Source organism: Mytilus trossulus, chromosome 7 (assembly GCF_036588685.1).
Source record: "Mytilus trossulus isolate FHL-02 chromosome 7, PNRI_Mtr1.1.1.hap1, whole genome shotgun sequence".
Classification (NCBI taxonomy): Eukaryota; Metazoa; Mollusca; class Bivalvia; order Mytilida; family Mytilidae; genus Mytilus; species Mytilus trossulus.
In genome coordinates, this window is record NC_086379.1 from 20288062 (window position 1) to 20309833 (window position 21772).

The following is a 21772-nucleotide window of genomic DNA, read 5'->3' on the forward strand; positions in this document are numbered from 1 at the left end:
GCTTGAATGTCCCTGTGACATCTTTTCTCCCCTTTTAAACGAATATTTATACAGAATTTTGTTGATAATAAGATAATGAGTTGTATATTCTAGCTACACTGTATGTCGGTATTTCTTCTTTAATCAAACTATAAAACACATAAATCGTGTACATATATTTGCTTTGAAATAAATCAGATAAACTCTGTGATTAATATCTTTACTTTAACATACGAATAGAAAATAAAAAAATATAAATAGAATTAAAACTTCAAACGATCAGAAATTTAACAATATCTGGTCAGATTCACAAATACAACTTTTAACTAAATACATGAATGTTGGATAAACAAATACCGTGATATAAATAACAAATAAATGGGAGAACATACAGGACAGAGAAACACACAAATAATAGCTGGCAAAAGTTACCAGGTTTATAAGTTGATACACTAGACGGTTTTTGTCTACATAAGACCCATCAGTGACGCTCAGGTAAAAAAGGTTCGAAAGCCAACACAAGTACAAAGTTGAAGAGCATTGAAGACCAAACTTCAAAAAGTAGTGCCAAATACGGCTAAGGTTATTTGCCTGGGATAAGAACATTCTTAGTATGTAGATTAATTCATAATTGTGCAAACAGTAAATTTATAAAAAAGATTATATAATAGATATACATGTTTACACCGAAGTGGTGACTAACTACAGAATAAATACGAAAACATAAAACAACATAAACCAGCACATAAAAGGGCACAGCCGCCGAGTTAGGCGAACAGATTGACACATAAAGTGCTTTATTAGGTGCATGCTCAACTTCAAATGACTGTAATAATGTTGATCTATACTTTTATTTTGTAGTTTAATTCCTGTCTTCAGCAACTACTGAATCTGTGGTAAAATGTTTTTTGGAGAAATAATATTACGTAATTCGGCGATTGCATCGCTAATTTACGTTCTATCACTTATTCTTCCGCAACGAGAAGTAGATCCACCTGGAATATTCGACAAGCCTATAAAGAAGGTTTACGATTACATAGTTGGTAAGGTTTTATAATTGTTCTCTTTTTTTAATATAAAAAGAACTCTTTTCAGAAGTTAGTCTTGCGCGAAACATGATAATGTATAGGTCTGACATTATCAAATATTAGTAAGATCTACGTTCATGATTAATGGCATAATGATGTTTTTTTTTATACCTTACATATATTTCAAACAGTTCTATTGGGTAACACCTTATCGCGTGACATGGAATAATACAGTTAATTTGCATTTAATTGCAAGGAAGGACGAATAACCCTTAAAATTTACACCAGCTGCGAATAGACCTTTTATTCCCAGGCGAATAATCTTTAGAGTTTCTAGATTTTCACTTGAGTTATCTCCCATGAACACCTTACACTGAAAGCCCTGATCGTGAGACGAGGAGAAAGGCTTTGAACATTATTAGATACCTGAATAGAGTGCCAGCAGCCGATGATATCTCTTATGAACGGTCCTTTTCAGGGCCATCGATATTTTACAAAAAGATTCCACCTGCGTTGAAAATTCTAGAACAAATGTATATTCAAAGGTCAGCTTGTGTTTGTTATGTAAAGAATATAGTAAGCGTTCAAAAGGCCCTTCCACTGTTCGGTAAAATAAAACAATTTTGGCCCTTAGAATCGACGAATATATAAAATTGTCAACCCTTAAAAGTTGTTTCACTTCCTGCTTCGCCCTCTTTAAAATAACCTTCCCGTGTTAACATTTTTGGATATTCATCTTTTCAAGGGGCCATATTTGCATAGTGTCATGTACGCATGTAAATGACTGCTATTAAATCATATATGATCATCATGTTCAAAACATGAACTACACAAATGTATTGATTGTCTTTAAAATGTAATATGAAAATAACATATTAGTTATATTCGATGTTTATTTTTTATGTCAGTATATTGTTCTCACTAAACATTATTTATAAGAAGCAACAATCTATCGAATAAACTTAAATCTGCCAACTAAATCTGAAAAGATAAATAGCTATAATAAATCATTTATATAATGTAATATCAGTTGGTAGTGGGTCGGCTGGAGGTATAGTGGCGTCACGTTTGTCTGAAGATTCCAAAGCGTCAGTCCTTTTACTAGAAGCTGGAAAATCTGATTTAGAACCTGATGACTCAACACAAATACCGTTCATATGGACTTCTAATTTCGGCTCGGAAAAAGATTGGAGCTACAGCACAATACCACAAAAGTATTCACTTTTTGCTTATAAAAATCCGGTATGTATGCTGTTTGACAGACTATTATGCTGTCCAATTGCATGGATGACTGTCTCTGATTTCTTATTTCTAGATGGTAAACGATTTAGTAATATAACATCAGTGGAAGATTCAGGCGGCATATATATTAATCGCCACTGCTCCCCACCTCTGATGGCTTAACTCATACTATATAATGTGTTTCACGATTTCATAAAGCAAAAATAGTTCATAAAGGATTTCGAATTGCTGCACTCGGCGGTATATTATCTGTTGGAATACGCTTATTTTTAAAAATCCTGAATCCTATGCATTGTCAATAATAAATTGACCAACGTCAAGGTACGATAATCATAACACTATGGAGAGATTAACGATATGTTTTGTTTATAAATCTATTAAAGGGGCGTTGTAAGTGCCCATGTGCATACTACTACTTGCGGATACATTGTATTGCCGAAACGTTCATATATGTTTTCCAGGAGAAAATTTAAAGCTTCAATCCTATCTTCAGATTTCCAGTTAGTGTATCTAGCATACTTTCCTTTTTCGTTACAGAAAAGGCTTTAAAAAGTTACAGCAAATACATTCGCAATGAGATTTTTTAAAATACCATTTAAGACCAGTTCTCTGTAACCACCAAAATTTCATATATACAGCCTGTCAAGGCATGGTACTGAAACTTCATGAAACTGTGTATACTTTATGTAAACATTATGCTAACTCAAAACATATCAAAATGTTGATCATCAACATGGTTGCCATGGCAACCAGCCAACACCCTTTGGGGAGATATTTTACACTGGAAATATTTAATTTTGCAAGGTTTTATGATGTTGACAGAATTTTTCTAGCTTCACAGGCAATACAATGACAACAAACTACTGAAAGAATAACATGTATTGAACAAAATTGAATGGTACCTATATCAGTTCTTATTATAAAGATTTTTTTTTATCCAACTTCAAAAAGCATGTAATTAAGGATATTTTGATACCAAATTATGAGAATTTTGTTCATGCTTGATATACTAAAAGTAGAGGGCTTGTGTCAAAAATACTATTACTTCATGAGAAAATATTGTTTACGCTATCCAAAAATGTAAAAAAAGTCAACGGGATTTGACTAAACAAAATTTTCAGACATTCTCAAAAATTGCCCCTTTCAAAAGGAGATAATTACAAAAATCCATAATTTTTTTTTTCAGAGAGTAAAATAATTTATATGTATATCTAAGATATTTGATACATTGCTGCATAGCCAGTTAACTAATGTGATTTAATATCATAACCTTGAATGACCTTGACCTTTGATCTTAATTTCAAGGTTAAATCTTGTGTTTTGTCATTTTGTTTCTTGGGTCATAAAATTAAAATAATTGGTCAGTCTTGTGGTAATTTTTAATTACGTCATGTTTTGCTAATGAAAATGTCTCAAAAGGATATACTATTCCTATTGTCATCTAAGCTTGGGGAGAGTAGAACCTTGGTGTTTAGTAAAATTCAAAATCAAACAAACGTTATATTTGAAGAAAATGAATTTATCAATGAAATTCCATATCAACTCAAATAGCTAACCACTGGGCTGGCTATATATATATTCTGCGACCAATATTTCTTTGAGTCTTCTAAACTGCATAACATTTTGGGCATGTAGTAGCTTCGTAAATAACTAGATAATGACTTTGTAAATGACAATTCTTGTCAACACAAAGTGCTGACTACTGGTTATACTTCCGGATACAAAACTCTCTCCAGACTTCTTTCAATGCTATAATACTGATCAAAACATATAAATAATTGGAATGATACTTTTTCTTCTCTTAATTGAATTTGAGTTTTTGTTTGTTATAAAAACAGTATCATATCGTTCAAAGAATCATTATAATAATACATGTATTGTTCTGTACTAAAGCTTTGTACATTTTTATTTGATCAATGTTCTATGCAACCTGTTATAAGTTAGAATAACCTAGTCAACATTCTCAACATATCAAAGGCTAATATTGACATCATGTATAATAAGAGAAAATGTGTATTAAATAAAGTTAAAATGTTATTAAAAAAAAGACAACACTATTAATGATTCAAGGAGTTAACACAAACCTCACTATATGTTGAAGGTGGCAGGCATTAGCGGAGGAAAGGTTTTAGGAGGTTCTTCGTCAACAAATGCTTTAACTTTTACAAGAGGAAGTCCTGAAGTATATGAGAATTGGGAAAGCGAAGGGGCAACTGGTTGGGGTTATGATGGTGTTTTGCCATACTTTAAGAAGTTAGAAGATGTGACAAGAACAACGTATAAAGGTTCAAGTATGTGCGATTTCTTTTTATATATAAAATAATTTCTTCATTTATCTACACACGCTATTGATTATAGGCCTAACTAATGACGCTCGAAGAAAGCATTAAAGAATTTGTAAAACAGTTAAAAGCCTAGATCAATATTTAGATCAAGTCTTGTTCTAATAGAGTTGTCAAAATTTGAGTTGAATAAATGCAGTAATGGTTCAGAAGTTAAATCATGTAGCTGATCTGTCTTAAATTTACTTATTCGGTAGTCTTTAAAAATGTCCGAACACTAACTTTGTGTCAAGGTACTTTGATTGTGGTCCTTGGACCGAATACGAATTTATCTTAATATGAAAAAATATCTCAAGAACAGGATTATTTTTTCGGATAATTGATTGCTTTAGAGTTTTGAACAAATGCTAATTATTGAATGCTCTGCAACCTTGTACTTATTGGTGTTTTTGATTTGATTGATTTGAGCTTCACTGATATGTCTTTTATATAAACTGTAATTCTGAATAAACGATTCGTTTCTTTGTACTTGTTTCGGCTTTCAAACTTTTGTATCTAGTCGTCACCAGTAAGTCTTGTGTGGAAAAAATGCACTTCTGGCGTATTAAATTTTAAACCTGTTGCCTTTTGTTAAGCTGGGGTCACACATTCACGATTTTTACTACCGTTCTTGAAAGGACCATTCCCGATTAAAATTTATTAAAAGTCTGATCAAGATCCTGTGAATCGTGGATGGAAATTCAAGCTTAAATTAAAATTTGTAAAAAAAAATAATTTGATCACGACAGCAATCAGATAGTGTTCAGGAAGCACCGATATTCAACCGTTTCTAAGCGAATAAGTCCCGATAATCCCGTTCTGAATCCGCTTCTAATCCGATTTGTATTTTTCGCCAGGTAAAATTCGACCGAGTCTGTCACGACTGCATCCCGACTCTACCGAATGTAATCCGACTGAGATCAGACAGTGACGGAAGTTATTTGTTCGAAAACTGTCGGCATATTCGGGATGATCAGGTACTGTCGGAACGTAATCCTATCACGGTCCGCTCTATCGCATTGCAAACGGCTTTGTCTGGTCTCAGTCGTATTGTATTCTGTAGTTGTCGGGAATCTGACGTGGGTATCGTTGACGAATTTCGTATTAATAACGGGACTGTTTCGGAAAGGTTTCGGCAAAAACGGTTCGCAATCGACAAGATCTGGATGCAATCTGGACTCAATCGGCAGAAAAACAGCTATGAAAAATTACTCCGGATCATTCCCGTTCCACAGGACACCGTCCAGAATACACAAGACATTGTTCGGAATTCGATCCGATACAGCAGAATCTGTCACGACATAGCCACGATTGTAATCCGATTAGACAAAATCGGCTGAGTTGCCCCGAATGTTACGGGACGCACCTAACTGTCGGGATGCTTTGCCGAACTATTCAGACCCTTACCGATCCGTAGGAATCTGTTACGAACTAAAACGAATGCGTTCAGGCAATGATAGGACATTCCAGATAATTGAGGATACCAATCCGACTTTTTCACTTTTCATATCGTATTGCTGTCTGGTCTCAAACGGGAGCAATAATCGGCAATGTGTGAACCCCGCATTAGCTTTTATTCGTGTGTTTCTTTGTAAATTGTGTTCTCTTATTTATTTGTATTGTAGTCCTGTAATGTTGTGTTGTCATTTTCATATTTTACATGGCCATAAAAAAGGGAAGTTTCGCATGCCACAAAACCAGGTTCAACCCACCATTTTTGTCTTTAAAAATGTCTTGTACCAAGTCAGGAATATGGTCATTGTTATATTATAGTTCGTTTCTGTGTGTGTTACATTCTAGCGGTGTTTTTCTTTTGTGTCGTTTGTTTCCACTTATACTTGAGTGGATTCATATTATTATAAGACTTGTCACGGTACCTTTCTATCCAAAATTCATGTATTTAGTTTTTATGTTATATGTGTTATTCGCATCGGATTTTGTCTAATGCTTAGTTCGTTTCTGTGTGTGTATCATTTTAATGATGTGGCGTCATTTTCTTGGTTTTAATGCGTTTTGCTGGGTTCTGGTTTATGATTTTGGGGCTAATAAGGGGTCCTACTGGATCTACTTCTTTAGTTGAGCTAGAAAATATAGAGGTCGTCGGTTACAATTTTTTACCTGTAATAAAAACAAGACACACAATAACTGTGAACAAAAACCACAGGAACTTAAAGCCAATATCTAAAATCTGAAAACAAACCCCAAAATACAAGCAAGGAAATTATATTTGATCTTAATAAAAAAATGTTTTAGATTTAAGAGGACAAAATGGGCCTATAGAATTAAATGACGACAGAAATTCACAGCTAGGCTTCTTTCATCGAGTAGCAGCCAAAGAACTTGGACTTCCATTTGTAGACTGTAACGGGTATAACCAAATAGGTGGGTGAATATATGTCTCTCTATTGAATCATGTGACCGAGGTAATTATATGTATTCATTTGACTGAATTCCACATATGTATACTAATCATTAGTCTATTTGAAAACATAATCACGAGTAAGGCATTGCGCTCTTAATAAATAAAAAAAAAGTGTGAATAGTAATGGTTATTGAATATTAACAATAGGGTCTGGATAGTGTGAACTTAAGAGAGAGTAATGGACCATATCTACAGAAAAATTGATTATCAAAAAAGAAAGAATAAAGAAAAATAAAGCTTATAACATGAATAAAAAAAAAGACTTTGGACAAAGACAAATAGAAAAAAATGAAAGCAGAAAGAAAAGATCCACATCTGGAGCATTTTACAAATTAACTTATCTTTTAAATTGGTGCATATTCCAGAAGGTAAATCAAACTCCATTACATCGCATGAAAACTGGTCCATTTATGCGAAAAAAAACACACATTTTTGAACGAACAAGCAATCCTCTTTCAAATCTAAACACAGAACACATAGGAAAATAAAAAAACGGAAAGTCAATTAACAAATGGCAAAACCAAAAGCTCAAAAACATAATGGATAACAACTGTAATATTCCTGACTTTGTACAAATATTGGTGGATTATTAGCAACACGTGTTCTACATTAAACCAAATTCATGAAATCCTTCACCTCTACCTCCCTTCACCAAAGCAAATTGTTTCATAGAACTTTGATACTTTAAGTTTTTTTTTAAACTTGCGTTTGAATACAAACTTTTATTATGTTTATTTGTCACACTTTTTAGGCTACTGTCTGACTCAAATAAATACACGTGACGGAAAAAGATGCAGTACATCAAACAAGTATATACGAAAAGCCTTGCCGAGAAACAACTTACAAGTTAATTTACGATCACATGTGACAAAGGTAATATAAACATAATGTCTAAAATGCTGACTCAGTAATTGATATTTCCCATCCACACTTGTTTCAAGTCTACTGATACACATTTAGAAACACGTTATATCTTAAAACGCATCCAATTCAATGAAATGGAAATGCACAATACTATTGTTATAAAAATATTATTCATAGTTATTCATGGTCATAGCTTTTCGAAATATTTGATGTGGTATATTTTACTAGCGATTTCAACCATATTTTGATAAAAACAAGATATACTAAAAAATCTCTAATTTTTTTGTTATATTAATTTTTTTATTTAACTACGCTTTATATAACCATTAAATATGCTTAATTCTTAATCGTCACGGGTATATGTAATAAGGATGCTAGCTTGGCTTATAAATATTCGGCTTTGAAAGATCCAAAACACAAGTGTGTTGTACGCATTCATTATATAGCATGCTGTCTTTATTTTGTGGCTAGATTTTGATACGCAACAAGAAAGCTATTGGAGTAGAGTTTGTTAGGAACGGACAGAAACATGAGGTTCTTGCAAGGCGTGAAGTAATACTCTCAGCAGGTACTATTGGGTCGGCACACATACTAATGCTTTCTGGAATTGGACCTCGTGAACATCTACAAAACATGAAGGTATTGTTTTAATTTCATGTTAGGTTTGTAATACACCTCTCTAGCACAAATGGAAAAAAATCCAGTTAGTTGCAAATGTTCTCAGGGCTCCTTGAACGACAATTTTGGCAAACATTTTCAACTATTTTATCGTTTTTGTAATTATAATCCTCAATGCTCTTCAACACTGTACTTGTTTGGCGGTATAACTTTTCTGATATAAGCGTCACAATGAACCTTATGTAGACGAAACTCGTGTCTTGAGTACTGAATTATAATCCTGGTATCTTTGATAAATAATTACAACAGTCGCTCGATACTACCGCTGGTGGATGATTCGTCCCCGATGTTATCACCAGCCTAGTCGATTGAACTTCGTTGTTAACATGAATGTCAATTATGTGGTCATTCTTATAAATTTCATGTTTACAAAACATTGAATTTTTTCGAATAACTAGTATTTTGTCATCCCAGGCATAGATTACTAGTACCTTAGCCGTATTTGGTAAAAAAAATTGAATTTTGAATCATCAATGCTCTAGTAATTATTGCAATTTGTACTTGTTTGGCTTTATTACTTTTTTGATATGAGATTTACTGATGAGGGTTATACCGGCGTTACACATTTGAGTATAAACCAGCGTTTACAAAACGTACAGAGAAAATGAACAAAATCGATGTACGTTCGTTGCACGCCAGAGGAACGCTTAACAATCGTTAAACGTGCTTTGCATACATTTGAAGTACGTCGAAATATAAAGTTTTACGCTTGGTGAACGCTACAACTCGGGGAAATTTAAATGCAGCAAAGAAATTTGAATCAGCTCAAACGTGTGTCTAGCGTTTACCTGTACGCTACACGGGTGTAAAAAATACACTACAAGCGCGTTGAAAACGCTACAGATAAGTGTGCGACACGTTTTAGGCACGTTATATACACTTCGGGATCGTTCGACTAAAACGTATGCGGGTGTGTTTGTAACAAACACCCCATAATAGAACGTCAAAGGTAAGAACGGCACGCGTCTCAAATACGTTTAAGAGACCCTTTGCCTTGGTAGCGTGCGTTCCATTTACGTAAGACAAACACCTAGCATACGCCAACATACATTACTTGAACGCCAAATACACACTTATGTACGCTTCTCGTACACAAAATACATGCTAAAGCTTTTTGTGCACACTATACAGATATGCTTGACAGGTTGAATGCATCCCAACTTACTAGCGAATTGTCAGCATACATGATTTGCAAACACGCTGATGTTTTACGCCGGTATTATAAAGACAAAATGCGCGTCTGGTGTACTAAATTATAATCTTCGTACCTTTGATAACTAATTATAAATGTCCTATACATCTGAGAACGCATTATATGCTCAATAGACAAAGCATCATTAACTTTGCTCTTTTTATTAAGGATGTACATTATAAACAATTTAATTTAGCAAGAAAATAGTATTTATCATGTGATAGAAAGAAACAAATCGGTTAGTCCGATAGCCAGTGCTTCTATTGTGTCATTATATTGATATTCAGTCATCAAAGCTATATATATATATATAAAAATCATATGTTATGCAATGGTAATTCTTCCGTTGCACTGGCTACTTTTTATAAATACGAAGATTTGGTAAGATTACCAATGAGACAACTCTCCAGTTGAAACCAAATAAACAGAAGGTAAACAGCTACCCCGTGTCTTGTCATCGTACAAGTTGAAGCATTAACAAAACTCATACCGCATAAAATGCTATGAAATTTCTCAACATGACAAATTGATCACAATTTAAACAAGAAACCAAACGGTTTGAACAATGTAAAATGACATTAAGAAAAATCAAATATAATATATAGTAGCATGCCACAAAGTATGAACTGCTGACTTTGGACAGGCATATTAAAAACATGCCGATGCCATGGATTTATGAGTTTTGAACAGCGGTATACTACTGTTGCCTTTTTTTAACATGTTTAACATGTCGGCCGATGCGACAGCTTATTTTCAGGAAATGTTAATTGCAAGCATTAAGTGCAAAAAACATGTTACTTTTAAAATGTACATGTATGTGTTTGTTTATATGGTCTGTTTTCTCTTCTTCTCCCCCCCCCCCCCCCCCCCCCCCGTTGTTGGTGGTTTGTGTATAAATAGCTTATATTTTTGTTTTAAACTGATATGATAACAGCATGCCTAAATGATTGTCTACAGATACCAGTGATAGCTGATCTGCCAGTTGGACAGAATTTAAAAGACCATATGTTTGCGACCTTTCAATACAACATAAACATACCTATAAATATCAACAGAATGAAAGTGACTGACCCGCAACAAATCCTTAACTACATTTTAAATAAGCAAGGTGAGTAGTGTTAAACATATCTATATTACAGATTAAATATCCAGATACATCAGCATTACTCTAAGTTATTCCACAGAACAAAAGCACAATGGCTGGACGCAAACGTTCCGAGCCAAGCCAAAATGATATTACCACAAATGAACTAAACACATTTTTTTCTCTCTATTTTTTAAAGCAGTTGTTGGCATGACACGGGTTGACCGTTATGGAATAACCGTTTCACAAATGATATCGGATATGTTCCTTACGTCGTAACTACAATCCCCTTCCCTTTCATGAATAAAACCTACCGCATTAGACTTTTTATCGGATTTGTAATCACATAAGCAACACGACGGGTGCCGCATGTGGAGGAGGATCTGCTTACCCTTCCGGAGCACCTGAGATCACCCCTAATTTTTGGTGGGGTTCGTGTTGTTTATTCTTTAGTTTTCTATGTTGTGTCATGTGTACTATTGTTTTTCTGTTTGTCTTTTTCATTTTTAGCCATGGCGTTGTCAGTTTTTTTTTGATTTACGAGTTTGACTGTCCCTTTGGTATCTTTCGTTAAGGAACATATCCGATATCATTTGTGAAACGGTTATTCCATAACGGTCAAACAACTCGTGATGGCGTCCGTAAAATTTATGAAGGGATGATTTCAACTTCACCATTTGGAACTCTTGGTTTAATAGCTTCCTTGTGAGCAGTAACCCTCTATCAAGAAAATCATGATAGGAAATGTAAGCACGGGAATATCGTATATTGCTAACTTCTTATCCTTCTTCCTAAGAAGTTCCTGCATGAAGTCAGCCTCATAATAATAAAGAAACAAATCGGCAAGTAGAGGGGCACAATTTGTTCCCATTGGGATGCCGACAGTCTGTTGAACAACACGTCCTCCGAATGTAGCAAATATGTTGTCAATCAAGAAATCAAGCATTTTGATAATATCGGTTTCAGAGAATTTTTTGTTTGAATCAGAGTGATTCTTTACAAAGTAGGATTTATCCCTCCCTAAGACGAGATACTTGTATCTACGTTGGCCATTCAATTTTAGGAAGCAAAGTAAAACTCCTTTAATTTATCTTTTAGTAATTGTTGTGAATTTACCCCTTTTAGCTCACCTGGCCCGAAGGGCCAAGTGAGCTTTTCTCATCACTTGGCGTCCGTCGTCCGTCGTCGTCCGTCGTCGTTAACTTTTACAAAAATCTTCTCCTCTGAAACTACTGGGCCAAATTAAACCAAACTTGGCCACAATCATCATTAGGGTATCTAGTTTCAAAAATGTGTGGCGTGACCCGGTCAACTAACCAAGATGGCCGCCTCGGCTAAAAATATAACATAGGGGTAAAATGCAGTTTTTGGCTTATAACTCAAAAACCAAAGCATTTAGAGCAAATCTGTAAAGGGTAAAAATGTTTATCAGGTCAAGATCTATCTGCCCTGAAATTTTCAGATGAATCGGTCAATCGGTTGTTGGGTTGCTGCCCCTGAATTGGTAATTTTGAAGAAATTTTGCTGTTTTTGGTTATTATCTTGAATATTATTATAGTTAGAGATAAACTGTAAAGAGCAATAATGTTCAGCAAAGTAAGATCTACAAATAAGTCAACATGACCAAAATGGTCAGTTGACCCATTTAGGAGTTATTGCCCTTTATAGTCAATTTTTAACCATTTTTCGTTAATTAAAGTAATCTTTTACAAAAATCTTCTCCTCTGAAACTACTTGGCCAAATTAATCCAAACTTGGCCACAATCATCTTTGGGGTATCTAGTTTAACAAATATGTGGCGTGACCTGGTCAACCAACCAAGATGGCCGCCACGGCTAAAAATAGAACAAAGGGGTAAAATGCAGTTTTTGGCTTATAACTCAAAAACCAAAGCATTTTGAGGAAATCTGACATGGGATAAAAATATTTATCAGGTCAAGATCTATCTGCCCTAAAATTTTCAGATGAATCGGTCAATCGGTTGTTGGGTTGCTGCCCCTGAATTGGTAATTTTGAGGAAATTTTGCTGTTTTTGGTTATTATCTTGAATATTATTATAGATAGAGATAAACTGTAAACAGCAATAATGTTCAGCAAAGTAAGATCTACAAATAAGTCAACATGACCAAAATGGTCATGTGACCCGTTTAGGAGTTATTGCCCTTTATAGTCAATTTTTAACCATTTTTCGTAAATTAAAGTAATCTTTTACAAAAATCTTCTCCTCTGAAACTACTTGGCCAAATTAATCCGAACTTGGCCACAATCATCTTTGGGGTATCTAGTTTAAAAAAATGTCTGGCGTGACCTGGTCAACCAACCAAGATGGCCGCCACCTCTAAAAATAGAACATAGGGGTAAAATGCAGTTTTTGGCTTATAACTCAAAAACCAAAGCATTTTGAGGAAATCTGACATGGGATAAAAATGTTTATCAGGTCAAGAACTATCTGCCCTGAAATTTTCAGATGAATCGGTCAATCGGTTGTTGGGTTGCTGCCCCTGAATTGGTAATTTTGAGGAAATTTTGCTGTTTTTGGTTATTATCTTGAATATTATTATAAATAGAGATAAATTGTGAACAGCAATAATGTTCAGCAAAGTAAGATCTACAAATAAGTCAACATGACCAAAATGGTCAGTTGACCCCTTTAGGAGTTATTGCCCTTTATATTCAATCTTTAACCATTTTTCATAAATCTAAGTAATCTTTTACAAAATCTCCACTGAAACTACTAGGCCACAATCATCTTTGGGGTATCTAGTTTGAAAAATGTGTCCGATGACCTGGCCATTCAACCAAGATGGCCGCCACGGCTAAAAATAGAACATAGGGGTAAAATGCAGTTTTTTGCTTACAACTATGAAACCAAAGCATCTAGAGCAAATCTGACAAGAAGTTAAATTGTTAATCAAGTCAATATCTATCTGCCCTGAATTTTTCAGATGAATTGGACAACTGGTTGTTGGGTTGCTGCCCTCCAATTGGTAATTTGTAAAGAAATTTTGCCGTTTTTGGTTATCTTGAATACTATTATAGATAGCGATAAACTGTAAACAGCAATAATGTTCAGCAAAGTAAGATCTACAAATAAGTCAACATGACCTAAATGGTCAATTGACCCCTTAAGGAGTTATTGCCCTTTATAGTCAATTTTTAACAATTTTCATTAATTTGGTAAATTTATGTAAATTTTTACCAAATATAGTTCTCTGTTACTAATGGGCAAAGTTCATGATAGATATAATTGTAAGAAGCAAAATCGTTCAGTAAAAGTAAGAACTTCAAACACATCACCATCACCAAAATACAATGTTGTCATGAATCCATTTGTGTCCTTTGTTTAATATGCACATAGACCAAGGTGAGCGACACAGGCTATTTAGAGCCTCTAGTTAAGATGTAGCAAGAAATGAAGTTCGGTGACCCCATTTTTTTCTTTCTTTTATCTAAAAAGCATGTTATAAGAGCTCTGTTCTCAGATTTAATCTTTAATTCTATGAAATATGTTTCCTTTTGTCACACATAATTTCTAATGCATAATCTATAAAGAATCTGATATTGCATGTAAAAAGACATGTGTCAAAGAGACAAAAAATCGGCAAAAGAGCAGACAATAGTAGATAGCCACCACTGGTCTTCAATACACGAGAAAATCCCGTTCCCTGATACACCTATAAGTAAAAATAAAAGTGCGTTGAAGGGAAACAAGTTTTTTGATAAGTTTACAGAACACATTAACGCAAAAATAATCACGCGTTTCTTTTCAAGTGCAACCAATAACTCGGCAAATGACTTATGTTTTAACTAGCATATAGAGTTAACAAACACAAGATACAGATGATTAGATTATGAAGTAAACAAACGATGATGTGAACACGGCGTTAACTTGGTTTTGAAGACTTTGTTGATTGTCAGAATGACGTTTACAGGAAAGAAACTTTAACAAGGTTGTAGCTAGTTTCATACCTTCTTGAATCTTATTGTTTTGTTTTTGTTCTTGACCGAACGTAGTGAGAGATAGTACACACATGTGTTATTCATACCACATTTAGCTCAATGTTATTAACTTTCGACAGAACTGGTGTCTTTTTTCGTTCATTTCCCTTAAAGTCATACGATAGTTGCTCTAGTTGAACCTTGCTGCACCGGTTGTATGTGATTATGAACTAGTATGCATTTATGTTATTTTGTTATTCTTTGCAGGGATATATTCATCCACAGGGACCGCTGGGCAGATCTTTGAAAGTTTAAGTCGTCCAAAAAGAAAAATACCTGATGTAGAGCTTTCGTTTCTAGAAAGTGCATTTGAAAGTGGGGCTGCAAGCAACCCAGCGATAAAAGATGTGGTAGGAAAATTACATGCTTTTACGTATACACAGTTACAAAGTTTTGTCAATATAATGGAAATATATGCTACTATTATACAGTTTAGCTAACCAATAAATTAAGTTTAATCCATCTTATTGTACATTAGAAAATGTATGTACCCAGTCTGAAATGTGAAAGTATATGCCACAAGTGTATCTTTATTTAAAAAAAAAACAAAACAACAACTCAACTTTGTAATTTGCTTGAAATAGGAATTTAAATATAATAGGTATAGCAATACCTGTTCTTTGAAATGCAAAGTTAATAAGCTTCACTTTATGTTAAATACAAAATTCAAAATAATTAAGGCCTAAACTTGATTTTTGAGTTATATAAATTCATAAACCAACAGTTCATTAACTTAAGCCTACAGTTACAAATTACTTTGTATTTATATTGTTAAGTCTACCTCCCATTTTCTATTTTTGCTGATATCGTTTCATACATACAAGATTAAACTTTCTTAAGTTTCAGACGTAATGATGTTCCATAAGTATAACTATATTTCAGATTCGCGCAGAACTTATTAGACGCGCCAACTCAACTAGCTTCCAAGTTGTATTGTTTCCGCAATCACCGAAAAGTACTGGGGAAATAAGACTGGCTAGTAAAAACCCATTTGAATATCCTGTAATAGATCCTAGATACCTATCCCACGCAGACGACATAGACATGTTTGTAAAAGGTATTTCTTTATGAACATGATATATGAATTACAAAAAAAAAAATGTATTATTGATTAGAGGATTGAATTACTAAATAGCGTATCTAGCAATTTCGAAATTGATTTATAACAAACGGAGGTGGTCTTGCGTATCTAACAAAGAAACTTGAATAAATAATGTTTTGTCCTTTGTATATATTTGCCATCAACATTAATCATTTAACATTTTCTGATAAAGGGACAATATCTTCGTTGAAAGACAATATTACTTAATATGAGGAATCTTGTAGACTTTATCTAGTTTGACTAAATCAGGTCTTGATATTTATTTAAGCATGTAAAGTCTTTCCGTTCTATTTAAAAAAAAAGATGTATCAAAATTTATATAAATACTGTTCATTTCGGCCATGCTTTCTTATTTGACGAATAGTTGTTGTGCTATTTGATAGCGTAACATAAATAAGGTAGTCAATTTTGGTTTTACTAAATAAAATTGTATCTTATTCGTCATGTCGGAGACCTTTATAACCGACTATATGGTATAGGGTTCTCTCATTTTTTAATGCCGTAACATTTCCTTTCATCCTTTTTATTTGACTTCGGTGGATATTTGTGTCATTGCAACCCTACCACATCTCCTTTAATGCCGAAAATAATTCGTCCTTTAACATTTCAGGGTAATTTAATGGTATTAGAAGTCGAATGTGGATGTTGTCGTGATAACTTATTAGTAGATCCGGTTTCCTCTTTTCCCCAGAGTTATAATAGCGATTATTTGTATAGTGAGTCGACTGTCTTTTTAAGTTATGTTGAATTGTTAGTTGGTTTTGAACTACTTGCCATTTTTGGTTCAAATTGCCCAAAGATTTCAGCACTGTGATAATTAAAAAAAGAAATAAAAGTTTTCTATATGGATCAAGGAATAGTATGCGACTGCTATACAATACTAGGGGTAAATAGCTATAAAATCAGGTCAAGCCTACCACTTTCTACATATGGAAATGCCAGAGATAAGTCCCAAATATCATGAATATGACATTTTAATTCCATTCTTTTCTGTGTTTTTGATTTTGCCATTTGCTAAGTGATTTTCTATTTTCATTTAATTTAGGTGTGAGATTTCTGCGATCGTTAGAACAGACTGAGGCCTGGCAATCTATTGGTGCTACTTTGGTAAGAAACGATGCACCTGGACATTGCGATGACAGTATCTTTGATTCTGATAACTACTGGAAGTGTATTGGTAGACATTTCTTAGGCTCAGCAGGTCATATTGTTGGAACATGTAGAATAGGATCAGCACATGACAGCTCTGCTGTTGTTGATCCACGTTTGAGGTACATGTATCCCTATTAAATACATATATTATAAGTTTAACATTCTCATCGTAACATCATCTTATATGTTTAAACAATAAACATTCAGTCTTCATGTTAATTTATAGCGTAAGCCACTCTCCGAAATAACTTTATCAATTGCAAAACAGGGACGTTAAGGTGTAATACCACCATTGATTTTCCCCTATTAGTCTTTGTTAAATTTGCACTTTTCAAAAAATTGTGCAGAATTTATCTTTGTTTCAAATAAAAAAATACTTGGCATGAGTAAAGTTTTATACTGTCCAGTTCTATAGAAAAAGTTTCACATAACATTTCATTGCATATAAGAAAATAACCATCATTGGAAGTTAACCAATCAAATTTCTCCCCTTATTCTATCTGTGTACAAGGTTTAGTCACCATGTAACCTCAAGATTACAAAATTTTCTTTAGAAATCACAAATAAAAAATAATGGTGTTTTGAAATACCCAAGACATATGTTTATGACGCAGAAATAGTTTTACTGCAATAAAATGTAGGATTAATTACCTAAAACGGTCAAATTCAAGGGCATATTTTTTAGACCTACTTTCGTATGCAACTGGATGTGACGTACCATGATTTGGTGGTATTACACCTTAAACATCCCAAAATACCCAAAGAGCAATTTAACCAAAATTGTGTTTAAATTGTAACTAAACCAAAATAAGGTTAACTTAAATTAAATTAATAAGCAACCTTTAACATGTACAGAATGAATAAAATCGTTGATTATAAATCAGAATCCTTTGTGCAAATTTGGAAATCCAGTGAAATATACGTTACATTTTAACAACTACAATATAGTAATTTTATAATTGAATTATCCAGGGTAATTGGAATCGAGAATTTGCGAGTAGCTGATGCATCTGTCATGAGAAACATACCATCTGGTCATCCAAATGCTCCAACCATGATGATCGGAGAGAAAGCAGCAGACATTATCAAACAAGATAACGGTGGTCACCACCGTCATGATTATAAAGGTGAACGTGCCAGAAATTATCAACGAAGATATGTTAAATATGCAAAACAACATATGAGATATCACTGATTTATATTTAAGCAATCAGAATCTTTGTCTTAAGAATTAAAATAAAAAAATGAACGAAACATCAAACAAACTTGTCCTTTATTCTACTCAACCATTTTCAAGATATAATGCAAAAGTTTATTTTTATACGAGACATACTACAAACCATAATTAACTGATGTATAATAACTGTGACAAAAAAGGATACATCAATGGTTTGTATCATTGGTTTAATGCGTAAACTCCATTCAAAAAACATATTTATATAGATGGATGTACCAATGACACTTGTCGTCAAAGTGAAAAAAGGTGTACACGTTATTTTTTTTTTAACTTTTCAATTGTTAACATTTGAACTATGTTGTTTCGTTTCAAATAAATATTCCTGCATCGTGTGGTTTGTTTTCAATACTCCTATGCATATGTCGACAAAGAACTGACATTATAAATAAAAAGTAAAATGACAAAAATACTGAACTCCGAGAAAAATTTAATAAGAAAATTCCCGAATCAATTGGCAAAATCCAAGGCTCAAACACATCGAACGAATGGATTGCAATGCAAGATTACCTTGGTAAAATAATAATACTAAAAGAAAAGCCGAGGATAGTATAATTTTCCTGATTCGCATGGCAGGTCATAGAAATATGAAAATGTTGTATGAGATAAATCTCCGCCAGAAACCTAATAACACAGAAGTTAAAAAAAAATGTAGGTCACCGTACGGATTTTCAACAAACATGAAGCCATTGAGGCTAATATAACAATAACTGAATCGGTAAAACGAGATTCTTAACCATGTTATACACCAACTACCTATAGTGGGAGATATTATGGACATAATTGTGCAAATCGGGATACAAGTATGCAATTTGGTATATGAGTGGACAAAATGATAATTAAAAAAATCAGCTGCTGGCCACCGCTCATTTTGCAAATGGCGTCATATCCAATTGGTTACATTTCGTAAATCATTTGAAACCTGTGTTAGAGGTATACTGAACGACTTTAGAAATGCAACACTCATTTTGTTGATTTTTTTTACCAAATCTTTTTTGATTCTCTTACAACTACTTTTTATGCGTATCATGCTTCTTTCTCTTTACAAAAAATCAAAAATTGACTTACCTGTGGTTATTGAACATACCGAATTTTTAAAGTTGCACGAATTTCTTAAAGCGAAATTTTGGTCCCATGAAAGATTGTTTCATTTTTGTTGCTTTGTGAAACATTTCTTTCAATCCTTTGCCTTACTTACTTTTTTTTAAATGCTGCATCTTCATTTTACCAAGTCTGAGAAATAAAAAAAAACAGAGAACTGAATTAGCCCTTTAGAATACTGCAAACATGAAAACATAAATGTGCTGCAACCATACCGTATGACTTCAGAAACTCGTACTACTGTCCTTCCGACAACGTTACAAGTAGACAAGATTTGTTGCTGGCCATCAATGAACAGATCAACGTGTAGTGACAGTGAAAAATCAACATATTTTGATTATGCAACGTCATTTGCCAATCATGTTTACGGCCGCAATGTCAACTGCTAACCAAATTTACCGAGTGCCATCGAGTACATATTTATGCCATAAATGTTTCCCATGAACTGCATTGCCAAAGAATTGACTAAAGGAAAACCTGTAAAGCCCTCAAGTTCCAACCGAATAATTGCCATAAACACTTAATTGGTTGAACACATGCAAATTTAGAAGGTGTAAAACAGAACCCCCAAAAATGTCAGACAGAATTTGTTGACCTTTCTGACAATAATTTTGGCGTTAGTAGTCAAGCTCATCATAGATACCAGGACTACATTTAATTATATGCCAGACGTGCGTTTCGTCTACAAAATACTCATCAGTAACGCTCGAATCCAAAAAAGTTAAATTGGCCAAATAAAGTACGAAGTTGAAGAGCATTGAGGACCAAAATTCCTAAAAGTTTTGCCAAATACAGCTAAGGTAATCTATGCATGAGGCAGAAAAGCCTTATTTTTTAAAAAAAAATCATAAATTTGTAAACAGTAAATTTATAAATATAACCATATCAATGACAATTCATGTCAGCACAAAAAGTGCTGACTACTGGGCTTGTGATTCCCTCGGTGAAACAGGCAGTCATTGCTTTTGACGTTGATACATTCATTAAAAAATAACACCAAAATAATCTAGTGTTGCGTTTCTAAAGTCGTTCAGTATATAATCCAATGTTAGTTTTGATAAAACTTAAAGTACAGTTCTTAAAGTACGAACAAACAATACCTTTATAAAGAAAAAGAGTGACTTACGGTCCCAAAATGGCCGCAAAAAGGGGGAAAATGTCATTTTTATCATTTCAATCAACTAAACAAGAGATATCACTGACTTTTTTAAAGTTCAAATGCATACATTTTGTTTAGAATGACAGGATGCTTATCTTTTAATTATCTGACAGTTACCAATACACAAAAATGTACACTGCAGGCCTGAACGGTAGCATTTACAGTTACCAACACAGCTGACTTTCTGGCATCCGCATTTAAAAAAATCATGACACGAGGATCAGCGGCCATCAAAGAAGTCTGTTTTGCTTTCCAATTATCATTGTTTTTTTTGTTAAACCCAACTCTTGAGTCATGACTTGGTACATGAACCTGTCGAATGCATTAATCCAGAGGAGCACAACCATGTCCACCTTGATATATGTTTCTTCTTTGATGTGCTTGTGAAGATTACAATCGTTTAAAAGGAAACAGCGGCCTTATGATGCTATTCCGCCTACCACAGGAAATTATAATGATTTTGTGGTAGGCGGAATAGCATAATAAGGCCGCTGATTCCTTGCAAACGATTTTGAATCGTGCCTCCTTAGCAACAAACGGGGATGTTGTTTTCGTATATGATGCAAACAAATACTTCTATGATGTCAATGTCTGTGTCTTCATACAAAATCGAGCAAAACCGTTTGATATGATAATACTTTCAATGTCTGCCAAGCTCACCTTTTCACTTTCCGATTAAATGCCGCCTCAATGTCACATCCACTAAATGCATGGAAGAAAGGAAAAGCTGCTACACGAAGACCAAACGCATTTGATATGACATGTACTGGAAGCAGTCAACAGTATTTATTCCTTCAAAATTATATCCAAAATTTGTCCACGTCTAATCTTTCGAACACCACAATTCCTAATCATACTACATTAATGTCAGTAATACTTTTTATAACCATTTTCAACAGCATGCTTATCATGGACAATCTTTCGTGTATCTGCTTTTTCACGGTTAAAAGGGGATACAAACTTAGGTGGGAATTATTCGTATTGATATTGCAAAGTACTTTTTCAACTTGAGTAGCATAAGCATTTTCATTAGTCTCTAAAGAAGCAAATCTGTTGGCAAGAAACTTAAACAATTCCGTTTTGTCATCATCTTCACAGAGAAAACTACTCTAAACCCTTGGCGTTCTACCAGAACAAACAACTTTCCGTCTAGCACTAGTACTTTGTCTTTTGATTTCGTCCCAGTCTTAAGATAATTATTTAGTAAACAACAAA

General features: G+C 33.8%; 1 protein-coding gene across 1 annotated transcript; it reads left to right on the forward strand.

Moving 5' to 3' along the window:
- Window positions 1-880: 880 nt before the first annotated feature.
- Window positions 881-18258, forward strand: LOC134726230 (uncharacterized GMC-type oxidoreductase Mb1310-like). Its single transcript, XM_063590631.1, has 11 exons — window positions 881-1022; window positions 2038-2249; window positions 4351-4540; window positions 6824-6952; window positions 7744-7865; window positions 8328-8495; window positions 10684-10834; window positions 15017-15159; window positions 15692-15866; window positions 16957-17182; window positions 18036-18258. The coding sequence occupies exons 1-11, from the start codon at window positions 881-883 to the stop codon at window positions 18256-18258; spliced, it is 1881 nt and encodes a 626-aa protein (XP_063446701.1).
- The last annotated feature ends 3514 nt before the right edge of the window (window positions 18259-21772 follow it).

Bases quoted from the DNA above. Each gene is read 5' to 3' on its own strand.
- LOC134726230 (XM_063590631.1), top strand. From the start codon at position 881: ATGTTTTTTGGAGAAATAATATTACGTAATTCGGCGATTGCATCGCTA. The intron at 7,866-8,327 runs GTAATATAAACA...TTTTGTGGCTAG, and splicing joins TACGATCACATGTGACAAAG to ATTTTGATACGCAACAAGAA. The intron at 15,867-16,956 runs GTATTTCTTTAT...CATTTAATTTAG, and splicing joins CATAGACATGTTTGTAAAAG to GTGTGAGATTTCTGCGATCG.